Source organism: Oncorhynchus tshawytscha, linkage group LG28, assembly GCF_018296145.1.
Source record: "Oncorhynchus tshawytscha isolate Ot180627B linkage group LG28, Otsh_v2.0, whole genome shotgun sequence".
In the NCBI taxonomy this organism is placed as follows: domain Eukaryota; kingdom Metazoa; phylum Chordata; class Actinopteri; order Salmoniformes; family Salmonidae; genus Oncorhynchus; species Oncorhynchus tshawytscha.
The window spans coordinates 41,606,480-41,620,973 of NC_056456.1; the positions used below are offsets into that span (position 1 = coordinate 41,606,480).

A 14,494-nucleotide genomic window follows, 5' to 3' on the forward strand; every position below is an offset into this window, starting at 1 on the left:
GTCGGGCCGAGGGAGGGCGGGGGTGTGTGTGTTTATGTCTCAGTATGGGTTCGAAGGTCAAACTCAGGCGATCTGAACACCACAAGACTGTGTCGCCCGCTGAGCTAAAGCCTTGGCATTTACTCGGGGAGCTAATACAAGTATTCAGTTGTCAGATAATGCTAGACTTGTGTGTCGCTCCACTTCAAGACAGACAGAGAGTCACATATTATTGGTATATAGTTTATTATTGTTATTATTGTTATAGTCCCTTGAAGTAGGCCGATTAAATCCTATATGCTAATCGTCCTCCTACGGCTAAATCCTATATGCTAATCATCCTCCTACGGCTAAATCCTATATGCTAATCGTCCTCCTGCGGCTAAATCCTATATGCTAATCGTCCTAAAGGGAGGCTAAATCCTATATGCTAATCGTCCTCCTACGGCTAAATCCTATATGCTAATCGTTCTCCTAAAGGGAGGCTAAATCCTATATGCTAATCGTCCTCCTAAAGGTAGGCTAAATCCTATATGCTAATCGTCCTCCTACGGCTAAATCCTATATGCTAATCGTCCTCCTAAAGGGAGGCTAAATCCTATATGCTAATCGTCCTCCTAAAGGGAGGCTAAATCCTATATGCTAATCATCCTTCTAAAGGTAGGCTAAATCCTATATGCTAATCGTCCTCCTACGGCTAAATCCTATATGCTAATCGTCCTCCTACGGCTAAATCCTATATGCTAATCGTCCTCCTACGGCTAAATCCTATATGCTAATCGTCCTCCTACGGCTAAACTCCTATATGCTAATCGTCCTTCTACGGCTAAATCCTATATGCTAATCGTCCTCCTACGGCTAAATCCTATATGCTAGTAGCCTGTCCATGCGTTTTCCTTTTCAATGATGATCACATTTTTTGATTGCACCTCGACTCCTTCTTTTCCATTTTTTTAATTTTTTTAACCTTTATTTAACTTTACATTATCAATATGTATTTACAGACACAGTAGTAAACTATAGTCTAATAGTCTAAATTAATTTCCTAGGAAATATAACTGCCAGTGATTCGTAGGCAGCCTACTCTATTTCAATGAGAGGAGCCCAACTAGGAGAGGAGAGGTAGCCGCAGCAGAGGTTGAAGCAGCGAATGCTGAGTGTGAATAAGGTGACAAAGGTTTAAATACAAAAGGCTAACACAAAGCAGAAAGATGACCGTTTCCAAACGATCTGCGGGACAACAAAAGATATTTAACTGCCAAAGTCATATGTCTGACCCGCTCGCTCGCTCGCCCGCAGCGTGAAAAATGCAGAACGCGCTACAATGAGTTCTGTCGGACCCACCAGGGAATGCAGCCCTCTACCTTGAAGCCACAATTGGGGCGGCAGGGTAGCCTAGTGGTTAGAGCGTTGGACTAGTAACCGGAAGGTTGCAAGTTCAAATCCCCAAGCTGACAAGGTACAAATCTGTTGTTCTGCCCCTGAACAGGCAGTTAACCCACTGTTCCTAGGTCGCCATTGTAAATAAGAATTTGTTCTTAACTGACTTGCCTGGTTAAATAAAGGAAAAAAATTTAAAAAAATAATTCACATACCTTGAAGGCAGACAGGGAGTCGATCTTGGAGTCATTGAGCCTGATGGCCTGGAAGGTTCCACTGTGACTGTACTGTACCACCCCCACTCTGGTACCTACCAGGGAGAAAAAGTACTTTACATTCTACACAATCGGTACTAGCAGGAGAAGTTATCTGGGTGTAAAAAAAAGAAAACGTTTTTGAGTGATCAGAATCTGAACTAACACCGCACAAATAAGCCTATAGTAGTGTGTGTTGTACCTGTCTCTGAGTTGGGGTCCTTGGCCATAGATCCCAGTCTGTTGATGGTGTTGATCACAAAGTTCTTCTCCAGAGTGAAGTTGGCGAGACCAACGGACTCTGAGCTGTCAATCACAAACACGATGTCCAGCGCCCCACACCGCTTCTCACAGTCTGCACGGACAACACAGTACAGGGGTTAACAGTGTGTTAGTCTGCACGGACAACACAGTACAGGGTTAATGGTCTGCTTTCTCACAGTCTGCACGGACAACACAGTACAGGGTTAATGGTCTGCTTTCTCACAGTCTGCACGGACAACACAGTACAGGGGTTAATGGTGCTTAGCGACTTTGTTCGGCTCATGTTACGTTAATTAGTTAACCACTATTATTGAGTCCATGCAACTTATTATGCAAAATGTTTACTCCTGAACTCATTTAGGCTTACCATGGTTGAAGATATTTCAGCTTTTAATGTTACATTTTTTTTTTCTACAAACATAATTCCACTTTGACATTATGGGTTATTGTGTGTTGATCAATGACACAATTTAATCAATTTTAAATGCAGGCTGTATCACAACTAAATGTGGAAAAAGTAAAGAGGTGTGAATTGTTTCTGAAGGCACTGTAGTCCATGAGCTTGGTGATATTTGAAGGTAATTGAAAGGGAGTTTTAAACCGAGTGATAAACTGGTTGGTATTTTCACCATTTTATTAAGTAATAGAGGTTCGCTAGGATGCTAATGGTTTACATGTAAGCAAAGTGAACAAGATGGCACACAAACTTTTTACTGACTCTTTCAACAATATTTTTTTTAGCTCCTATTGTGTTTATTTTCTATAAACGAAGGCTCAGTTAACATCAGGTAAAATATGTACATATGCAAAGTGAAGATAGAATGTGTTAAACATGTTTATTTGTAAGAAAATAGCATTTAACAGTTCGCTAGCATTATGCTAACAGGAAATGTGTTTTGCTAAGCGCTAGCTAGCTCTAGGCTATTGGGTTTCCGGTATTCTTGTCTCATGTGTTGATGGTTAATAATGTGACGTTTCTAGCGTTGTTTAACACAAAGCCGTGTGTAGCTTTATGGAAATTGACACCGCTAGTACACCTGAGCTGTCTATAATGTCATGTTAACCTTTACGGTCCAATTTGACGGTTTTACACGACAAATAGCTGTTGTTGTTATACACTCGCTTCTATACTGATTGAATAGTCTCAGGTTATACGCACTAGTTATTTGACTGTTACTGAGAGGTAATTAGCGGATTCTGCAGATGTATGGAGATAGCTTTTTGAACTTGAGGCCTTCATTTTTTGGAATGTGAAAAATACTACAATGCACTTGTAATGACAAAACATGAAAAAAATACAACTACTGTATAATTTAATACATCTTGGAGTAATACTAATACTGAAATTAATATTAATACTGAAATTCATACTAATACTGAAATTAATACTAATACTGTAATTCATACTAATACTAATACTGAAATTCATACTAATACTAATACTGAAATTAATACTAATACTGAAATTCATACTAATACCAAAAATCATATAAATACTGAAATTCATACTAATACTAAAATTAATATAAATACTGAAATTCATACTAATACTAAAATTAATATAAATACTGAAATTCATACTAATACTAATACTGATATTAATATTAATACTCAAATTAATATTAATACTGAAATTCATACTAATACTGAAATTCGTGCTAATACTAAAATTAATATAAATACTGAAATTCATACTAATACTAAAATTAATATAAATACTGAAATTCATACTAATACTAAAATTTATATAAATACTGAAATTCATACTAATACTCAAATTAATATTAATACTGAAATTAATACTAATGCTAAAATTAATTTAAATACTGAAATTAATACTAATACTGAAATTCATACTAATACTGAAATTAATGCTAATACTACAATTAATATCAATACTGAAATTAATGCTAATACTAAAATTAATATAAATATAAATACGGAAATTCATACTAATACTAAAATTAATATAAATACTGAAATTCATACTAATACTGAAATTAATGCTAATACTAATACCGAAATTAATATTAATACTGAAATTAATACTAATATTGAAATTCATACCAATACTGAAATGAATACTAATACTGAAATTCATACCAATACTGAAATTCATACTAATACTGAAATTTATACTAATACTGAAATTAATACTAATACTGAAATCAATACTAATACTGAAATTAATACTAATACTGAAATTAATACTGAAATTAATACTAATACTGAAATTAATACTAATACTGAAATTAATACTAATACTGAAATTCATACTAATACTAATACTGAAATTAATACTAATACTGAAATTAATACTAATACTAATATTAATACTAATACTGAAATTACCACTGAAATTAATACTAATACTGAAATTAATATTAATACTGAAATTCATGCTAATACGAATACTGAAATTAATACTAATACTGAAATTAATACTAATACTAATACTGAAATCAATATTATTACTGAAATTCATACTAATACGAATACTGAAATTAATACAAATACTGAAATTAATACTAATACTGAAATTCACATTAATACTGAAATTCATACTAATACTAATACTGAAATTAATACTAATACTGAAATGAATACTAATACTGAAATTAGTGCTAATACTAATATTAATGCTAATACTGAAATTAATACTAATACTGAAATTAATACTAATACTAATACTGACATTAATACTAATACTGACATTGATATTAATACTGAAATTCATACGGAAATTAATACAATGCTGAAATCAATACTAATACTGAAATTAATACTAATACTGAAATTCATACTCATGCTAATACTGAAATTCATACTAATACTGAAATGAATACTAACATTAATACCACTATTAATTCTAATACTGAAATGAATACTAATATTAATACCACTATTAATTCTAATACTAATATTAATACTAATATTAATACCAATATTAATACTAATACTGAAATGAATGCTAATACTGAAATGAATACTAATACTGAAATGTATACTAATACTGAAATGAATGCTAATACTGAAATGAATACTAATACTGAAATGAATACTAATATTAATGCCTAATACTGAACACTAAGTTTTGTTCGCCTCGTCATTCCACCCCGTTAATTCAGGGCCATTATCTGCTGACCAGGTCTCAGTCGGAGGCATGTGACACGTGGATTCAGGCTGTTGTGTGTGTGTGTTTTGTGTGAATGTGTGTGTGTGTCTGAATAACTCACCACAGCAGCCACAGGTCTCTCTGATGTAGTTCATAACATCACATTCCTACAATGAAAACATCACATTTCATCACAAGACCTTTCTCTGAGAGGGATGACAAAAGAGGGATATAGGGGATTGAGGGATAGAGGAATGGAGAGAGAGGGATAGAGGGATAGGGAGAGGGGAGAGAGGGATAGAGGGATAGGGAGAGGGGAGAGAGGGATAGAGGGGATTGAAGGATAGGGAGAGGGGAGAGAGGGATAGAGGGGATTGAGGGATAGGGAGAGGGGAAAGAGGGATAGATGGATAGAGGGGATAGATGGATAGAGGGGATAGATGGATAGGGGGATAGATGGATAGAGGGGGAGAGGGATAGAGGGGGAGAGGGATAGGGGGATAGATGTAGAGGGAGAGGGGATAGAGGAGTAGAGTGAGAGGGGATAGAGGGATAGAGGTTCTTACTGTGAGGCCAGGATCTCCCTCAGGACCTGGATCTCCCTGTAGAGAGAAAGGAGATGCTTTCATACACAGATTATAACACACACACACTCAAACACACTCACACACTCAAACACACACACACCGTGTGGAAGTACTGTCTGTGTGTGTGGGTGCTTGTGTACGTACGTCTCGTCCACCCACTCCTCTTGGTCCTCTGAATCCAGGTTCTCCCTGAGGCCCTGGTTCTCCCTCCTCTCCAGAGGTTCCCTTTCCCCCTGGTCCTCCCTTGGGGCCACAGTCACCTCTGCCTCCTCTGGGCCCTGGACCGCCCTTCTCCCCACGTTCACCCTGAATACACACAGGGTCAGACGGTGTGTTAGAGAGAGTGTTAGGCTGTTAGGGAGTGTGTGTGTGTCAGGGAACCATCCTACTCAATAAACTATACTAAATATATTCAAATATATTCACCAAATACATAAGTGGGTGTGATGAGCTGTAAACAGACCCAGAGTCACTGGGTGTGATGAGCTGTAAGACCCAGAGCCACTGGGTGTGATGAGCTGTAAGACCCAGAGCCACTGGGTGTGATGAGCTGTAAGACCCAGAGCCACTGGGCGTGATGAGCTGTAAACAGACCCAGAGCCACTGGGTGTGATGAGCTGTAACCAGACCCAGAGTCACTGGGTGTGATGAGCTGTAAACAGACCCAGAGCCACTGGGCGTGATGAGCTGTAAACAGACCCAGAGCCACTGGGTGTGATGAGCTGTAACCAGACCCAGAGTCACTGGGTGTGATGAGCTGTAAACAGACCCAGAGCCACTGGGCGTGATGAGCTGTAACCAGACCCAGAGCCACTGGGTGTGATGAGCTGTAACCAGACCCAGAGCCACTGGGTGTGATGAGCTGTAAACAGACCCAGAGTCACTGGGTGTGATGAGCTGTAAACAGACCCAGAGCCACTGGGCGTGATGAGCTGTAACCAGACCCAGAGCCACTGGGTGTGATGAGCTGTAACCAGACCCAGAGCCACTGGGTGTGATGAGTCAGACCCAGAGCCACTGGGTGTGATGAGCTGTAACCAGACCCAGAGCCACTGGGTGTGATGAGCTGTAAGACCCAGAGCCACTGGGTGTGATGAGCTGTAAACAGACCCAGAGTCACTGGGTGTGATGAGCTGTAAGACCCAGAGCCACTGGGTGTGATGAGCTGTAAACAGACCCAGAGCCACTGGGTGTGATGAGCTGTAAGACCCAGAGCCACTGGGTGTGATGAGCTGTAAACAGACCCAGAGTCACTGGGTGTGATGAGCTGTAAACAGACCCAGAGCCACTGGGTGTGACGAGCTGTAAACAGACCCAGAGCCACTGGGTGTGATGAGCAGACCCAGAGCCACTGGGTGTGATGAGCTGTAAACAGACCCAGAGTCACTGGGTGTGATGAGCTGTAAACAGACCCAGAGCCACTGGGTGTGACGAGCTGTAAACAGACCCAGAGCCACTGGGTGTGAGGAGCTGTAAACAGACCCAGAGTCACTGGGTGTGATGAGCTGTAAGACCCAGAGCCACTGGGTGTGATAAGCTATAAAGAGCTGCTATTTTTTAAACTTTCTGTTTTGCCATTTCTGAATGTGTTATTCAATTTGTTTCTATAGTAGTAAAAGGCTAATTCTACGTTCTTTCAAATATTTTATATCTATTTATATCTACAGAGGTCCTGAAATCCCAATCAAATGGCTAAATGTTAAAAACGATTCCATATGTTATCTTTGTAGATATTGCAATCTAAGGGCGTATTTAATAAAAATAAGTTAAAAACAGGGACAAAGTAGGCTACTGTTTTTGAGGCTGACTTCTTTGCCTCATGATTTGTCAAATCGCGCACAATTTCTCTGTGTTTCACACCAGAGTGCATCACTCCCGACTGACACAAGCAAAAACTCTTTCCATAAATGTCCTTAAATGTCTTTAAGCACCAGCTGTCAGAGCAGTTCACAGATCACTGCACCTGTACTTAAGCCTATCTGTAAACAGCCCATCTATCTACCTACCTCATCCCCATGCTGGTATTTATTTATTTTGCTCCTTTGCACCCCAGTATCTCTACCTGCACATTCATCTTCTGCCGATCTACCATTCCAGACTGAAGCCTCTGAACACCTCAACTTATACCTCATTTAATCACCGCTGTGATCCCTTCCCAACACTAAGTAGCCTTCTCATTCCCATTCCTGCTTTGTCATCTCCGTGCAGTCCTCGCCTATACTGTGGTTCACCCATCCTTGTAAATTGCTCAAGTCACCAGCCTCCACTGGTGTGTGTGTGTGCGCGTACCGTTGGTCCTCTTGGTCCTGGGTAACTGAAGCCAGCTCTTCCCACGTCTCCCTACAGCAGCACAGAAATCAATCGATCAGTAAAGAGATTAATCAATCACAACACAGTCAAAACAGTCACATTAGGGTTCCCAAACTCGGTCCTGGGTCCGCCTGGGGGCATGTTTTGGTTTTTGCCCTTAGCACTCCACATCTGATTCAAATGATCAATAGCCTGATGATTAGTTGATCATTTGAATCAGCTGTGTAGTGCTAGGGACAAAAACCCAAAACATGCCCCCCTCGAGGTCCCGATAACTGAGTTTGGGGAACCTCCTGCATTAAAGATGACTTCATGCATGGCTGTGACTCTAACAGCAATATCAGGTTGACTTCCGCAACAGCTAGAAGATCGTTAAACTTCTCTGTTGTCTTTTGCATCTCACTCATCTGTAACATCTGCAGTTCATCCTGCTCCTCATCTCAGACAAACACACACACACTCAGATAGACACACACACACACACTCAGACAAACACACACACAACTACACACACACACTCAGACAAACACACACAACTACACACACACTCAGACACACACACACACACAACTACACACACACTCAGACAAACACACACACACACTCAGACAAACACACACACACACACACACAACTACACACACACACTCAGACAAACACACACAACTACACACACACTCAGACACACACACACACACACTACACACACACAACTACACACACACTCAGACAAACACACACGCACACACAACTACACACACACTCAGACAAACACACACGCACACACAACTACACACACACTCAGACAAACACACACACACACACACACTCAGACAAACACACACACACATTCAGACAAACACACACACAACTACACACACACTCAGACAAACACACACACACACTCAGACAAACACACACACACCTTTGGTCCTGCCAGGCCGGGGTCTCCTCTCGGTCCGGCATCACCGGGGTCGCCACGGGTACCCTGTTACACAGATAGTGGTTACCATAGCAACATTATGATGCCATCCCCGTGGTTACTGTAAATTGCCACCATATCACCATATCATGACCATGTACACACACACACACATACAGGAAGACAAGAACATTAGGAAAGCATTGTGATCGGATTGGTGAAGCTATGATCTGTGACCTACGTTCTTCCCTGCCGCTCCTGAAGTACCGGGGGGCCCGCGTGGCCCCGGGAGTCCGTTGTCCCCCTTGGTTCCTTTGTTTCCTACTTCACCTGGCAGTCCTCTCAGCCCCTCAGGTCCTGCCTCGCCCTGAAACACAGAAGGACAACACAGGCAGGTAGGGTGTGTGTGTGTGTGTGTGTCTGAGCGAGTGAAAGTGTGTGTGTGTACGCGTGCGTGTGAGAGCAAGTGTGTGTGAGCGATGTTGTGTCATACCTTGTCTCCTTTAACTCCGTCTGGTCCCGGGGTCCCCTTTGACCCAAAGTCTCCTCTTCTCCCCTACAAACACAACAACCCAACAACCATCAGAGAAACATTACACAACCGTTAAGAGACAGAAACCATTAGACTATGGCCACAACGTTCAGACAATATTGAGACACAGAGCTAGTTTCCCTAGAACGCGTTGCCTGTGGCAATCATGCAGAGTTTCAGAGGGTCTCACCAGTTCTCCCTTGTCTCCTGGGCCTCCAATAGTTCCCTAGAAGAGGCACACAAATTATTATCTGACATACAGTATTTTACATTGGTGTGCCAGTTAGAGTGAGAGTAGAGCTTCTTACTGGTGTTCCTTTGGCTCCAGGGAAGCCAGGCGAACCGGGACTCCCTCTCTCACCCTGAGGAGGAGGAAGACAACAAGGTTATTTACCCTTTGACCTCTAACTTTGACCTCTAACCTTTCTATCGGGTCCCTGGCCTAACAACCAGAGACGAGCCGTGGAGAGCAACAGAGGTCAGGGATGATCCCTCTGATGTCAGAGCTGTACGGGACATCATCAAGTAACATCATATCGTGTGCAGTGACTTCCTGTTTACCTTAGGTCCAGCGTCTCCAACCGGGCCGAGGGGGCCTGTGCTTCCTGGTCGACCGGGATCTCCCTGGAGACACAAACACAGTGATTGTATAACTAGGGTCCAAGCAGCAAACGAGGCGTTGTCATTTTGTTATTAAAATTCTGTTTGATCTCAATCGCGTACCTTCTCTCCGTCTGTTCCAGGAAGTCCACCATTGCCCGCGTCTCCAGGGTGACCATCAGGACCCTGTTGTCAGACACACACACACACACACAGGGAAAATAGTGATCAATGTACACACATTTCAATCAAGGCAATAGTGTTGCTAGTAATAGTAACATATACTAGATGTGTCACGCCTATTACCCACTCCTGACACCATCATTACCCACTCCTGACACCATCATTACGCACTCCTGACACCATCATTACGCACTCCTGACACCATCATTACCCACTCCTGACACCATCATTACGCACTCCTGACACCATCATTACCCACTCCTGACACCATCATTACCCACTCCTGACACCATCATTACCCACTCCTGCCTTCCCTAGTCACACGCATCAGCGATATTGGACTCACCTGGACTCTATCACCTGTTTATCACCTCCCCTGTCTGTCAGTTCCCTGCTCTGTTCCCTGCTGCTGCATTGATTGTCTGTGTGATTCCCAGTTCGGTTCCTGTCCTTTTGCTATGTCAACTCCCCGTACCTGCTTCTCTTCTGCAGTGTCGTACCTTACAAGATGTTATGTTCTGTCAGGTTTCTCAGAACATACCCTGTCTGTTTATCACCTCCCCTGTCTGTGTCAGTTCCCTGCTCTGTTCCCTGCTGCTGCATTGATTGTCGCCTGTCTGTTCCCAGTTCTGGCGCTGTTCCTGTAGGTTTCTCAGAACATACTCTGTCTCCTGGATCTAGTCAGGTTTCTCAGAACATACCCTGTCTCCTGGATCTAGTCAGGTTTCTCAGAACATACCCTGTCTCCTGGGTCGAGTCAGGTTTCTCAGAACATACTCTGTCTCCTGGATCGAGTCAGGTTTCTCAGAACATACTCTGTCTCCTGGATCTAGTCAGGTTTCTCAGAACATACTCTGTCTCCTGGATCTAGTCAGGTTTCTCAGAACATACCCTGTCTCCTGGATCTAGTCAGGTTTCTCAGAACATACTCTGTCTCCTGGATCTAGTTTGGTTTCTCAGAACATACCCTGTCTCCTGGATCTAGTCAGGTTTCTCAGAACATACCCTGTCTCCTGGATCTAGTCAGGTTTCTCAGAACATACCCTGTCTCCTGGATCTAGTCAGGTTTCTCAGAACATACCCTGTCTCCTGGATCTAGTCAGGTTTCTCAGAACATACCCTGTCTCCTGGATCTCCTTTGCAGCCGGGAGCGCCGATGCGCCCGATCTTCCCCTTCTGTCCGTCTGTCCCGTTGCGTCCAGCGAGGCCGGCCACACCCTTCGTCCCCTCAGCTCCGATCTCTCCCTGAAAACACATACACTCAGCAATAACACAGAATCTACCTCGAGTCCGACGCTGCCCAGATCTGAAAATCAATAAATAATACCTAATGAAATATTTCTCTCACCTTTTCACCCTCCAGACCGATTTCACCCTACAAGAACAGAACAGAAATCAGAACAACACATCAACAGAGCACAGAACACGGATCAACAGAACAACAGCCATTAGGGAAACAACACACATTATTACTGGTATTACTAGTCACTATATATAAATACATTATTACTAGTTACTATATATAAATACATTATTACTGGTATTACTAGTCACTATATATAAATACATTATTACTAGTTACTATATATAAATACATTATTACTAGTCACTATATATAAATTACTAGTCACTATATATAAATACATTATTACTGGTATTACTAGTCACTACATATAAATACATTATTACTAGTCACTATATCTAAATACATTATTACTGGTATTACTAGTTACTATATATAAATACATTATTACTGGTATTACTAGTCACTATATATAAATACATTATTACTAGTCACTATATATAAATACATTATTACTAGTCACTATATATAAATACATTATTACTAGTCACTATATATAAATACATTATTACTAGTCACTATATATAAATACATTATTACTGGTATTACTAGTCACTATATATAAATACATTATTACTGGTATTACTAGTCACTACATATAAATACATTATTACTAGTCACTATATATAAATACATTATTACTGGTATTACTAGTCACTATATATAAATACATTATTACTGGTATTACTAGTCACTATATATAAATACATTATTACTAGTTACTATCTATAAATACATTATTACTGGTATTACTAGTCACTATATATAAATACATTATTACTGGTATTACTAGTCACTATATATAAATACATTATTACTAGTCACTATATATAAATACATTATTACTAGTCACTATATATAAATACATTATTACTGGTATTACTAGTCACTATATATAAATACATGATTACTGCTATTACTAGTCACTACATATAAATACATTATTACTAGTCACTATATATAAATACATTATTACTGGTATTACTAGTCACTATATATAAATACATTATTACTGGTATTACTAGTCACTATATATAAATACATTATTACTAGTTACTATATATAAATACATTATTACTGATATTACTAGTCACTATATGTAAATACATTATTACTGGTATTACTAGTCACTATATATAAATACATTATTACTAGTCACTATATATAAATACATTATTACTGGTATTACTAGTCACTATATATAAATACATTATTACTAGTTACTATATATAAATACATTATTACTAGTTACTATATATAAATACATTATTACTGGTATTACTAGTCACTCTATATATAAATACATTACTAGTCACTATATATAAATACATTATTACTAGTTACTATATATAAATACATTATTACTAGTCACTATATATAAATACATTATTAATGGTATTACTAGTCACTATATATAAATACATTTACTAGTCACTATATATAAATACATTATTACTAGTCACTATATATAAATACATTATTACTAGTCACTATATATAAATACATTATTACTAGTCACTATATATAAATACATTATTACTAGTCACTATATATAAATACATTATTACTAGTCACTATATATAAATACAGTATTACTAGTCACTATATATAAATACATTATTACTAGTCACTATATATATATACATTATTACTGGTCACTATATATAAATACATTATTACTAGTCACTATATATAAATACATTACTAGTCACTATATATAAATACATTATTACTAGTCACTATATATAAATACAGTATTACTAGTCACTAAAATAAATACATTATTACTAGTCACTATATATAAATACATTATTACTGGTATTACTAGTCACTATATATAAATACATTATTACTAGTCACTATATATAAATACATTATTACTGGTATTACTAGTCACTACATATAAATACATTATTACTAGTCACTATATATAAATACATTATTACTGTATTACTATATATAAATACATTATTAATGGTATTACTAGTCACTATATATAAATACATTATTACTAGTCACTATATATAAATACATTATTACTAGTTACTATATATAAATACATTATTACTGGTATTACTAGTCACTACATATAAATACATTATTACTAGTCACTATATATAAATACATTATTACTGGTATTACTAGTCACTATATATAAATACATTATTACTAGTCACTATATATAAATACATTATTACTGGTATTACTAGTCACTACATATAAATACATTATTACTAGTCACTATATATAAATACATTATTACTGGTATTACTAGTCACTATATATAAATACATTATTACTAGTCACTATATATAAATACATTATTACTAGTCACTATATATAAATACATTATTACTGGTATTACTAGTCACTATATATAAATACATTATTACTAGTCACTATATATAAATACATTATTACTGGTATTACTAGTCACTACATATAAATACATTATTACTAGTCACTATATATAAATACATTATTACTGGTATTACTAGTCACTATATATAAATACATTATTACTAGTCACTATATATAAATACATTATTACTAGTCACTATATATAAATACATTATTACTAGTCACTATATATAAATACATCATTACTGGTATTACTAGTCACTACATATAAATACATTATTACTAGTCACTATATATAAATACATTATTACTAGTCACTATATATAAATACATTATTACTGGTATTACTAGTCACTATATATAAATACATAATTACTGGTATTACTAGTCACTACATATAAATACATTATTACTAGTCACTATATATAAATACATTATTACTGGTATTACTAGTCACTATATATAAATACATTATTACTGGTATTACTAGTCACTATATATAAATACATTATTACTAGTCACTATATATAAATACATTACTACTGGTATTACTAGTCACTACATATAAATACATTATTACTAGTCACTATGTATAAATACATTATTACTGGTATTACTAGTCACTACATATAAATACATTATTA

At 37.8% G+C, this 14,494-nt stretch overlaps 1 protein-coding gene across 1 annotated transcript in view; it reads right to left on the minus strand.

Annotated features, from left to right (window-relative positions):
* col6a2 (collagen, type VI, alpha 2) overlaps nt 1–14,494 on the minus strand; it is a 44,584-nt gene that overhangs the window by 9,040 nt on the left and 21,050 nt on the right. The window contains exons 9-23 of the mRNA XM_042307725.1: nt 11,475–11,501; nt 11,246–11,371; nt 10,067–10,129; nt 9,905–9,967; nt 9,652–9,705; nt 9,534–9,569; nt 9,305–9,367; nt 9,053–9,178; nt 8,815–8,877; nt 7,869–7,919; nt 5,724–5,885; nt 5,559–5,594; nt 5,114–5,159; nt 1,816–1,968; nt 1,575–1,669 (exon numbers count right to left, since the gene is read on the minus strand). Of these exons, the coding sequence (XP_042163659.1) occupies nt 1,575–1,669; nt 1,816–1,968; nt 5,114–5,159; nt 5,559–5,594; nt 5,724–5,885; nt 7,869–7,919; nt 8,815–8,877; nt 9,053–9,178; nt 9,305–9,367; nt 9,534–9,569; nt 9,652–9,705; nt 9,905–9,967; nt 10,067–10,129; nt 11,246–11,371; nt 11,475–11,501 (1,164 nt within the window). The remainder of the gene's footprint in view (nt 1–1,574; nt 1,670–1,815; nt 1,969–5,113; nt 5,160–5,558; nt 5,595–5,723; nt 5,886–7,868; nt 7,920–8,814; nt 8,878–9,052; nt 9,179–9,304; nt 9,368–9,533; nt 9,570–9,651; nt 9,706–9,904; nt 9,968–10,066; nt 10,130–11,245; nt 11,372–11,474; nt 11,502–14,494) is intronic.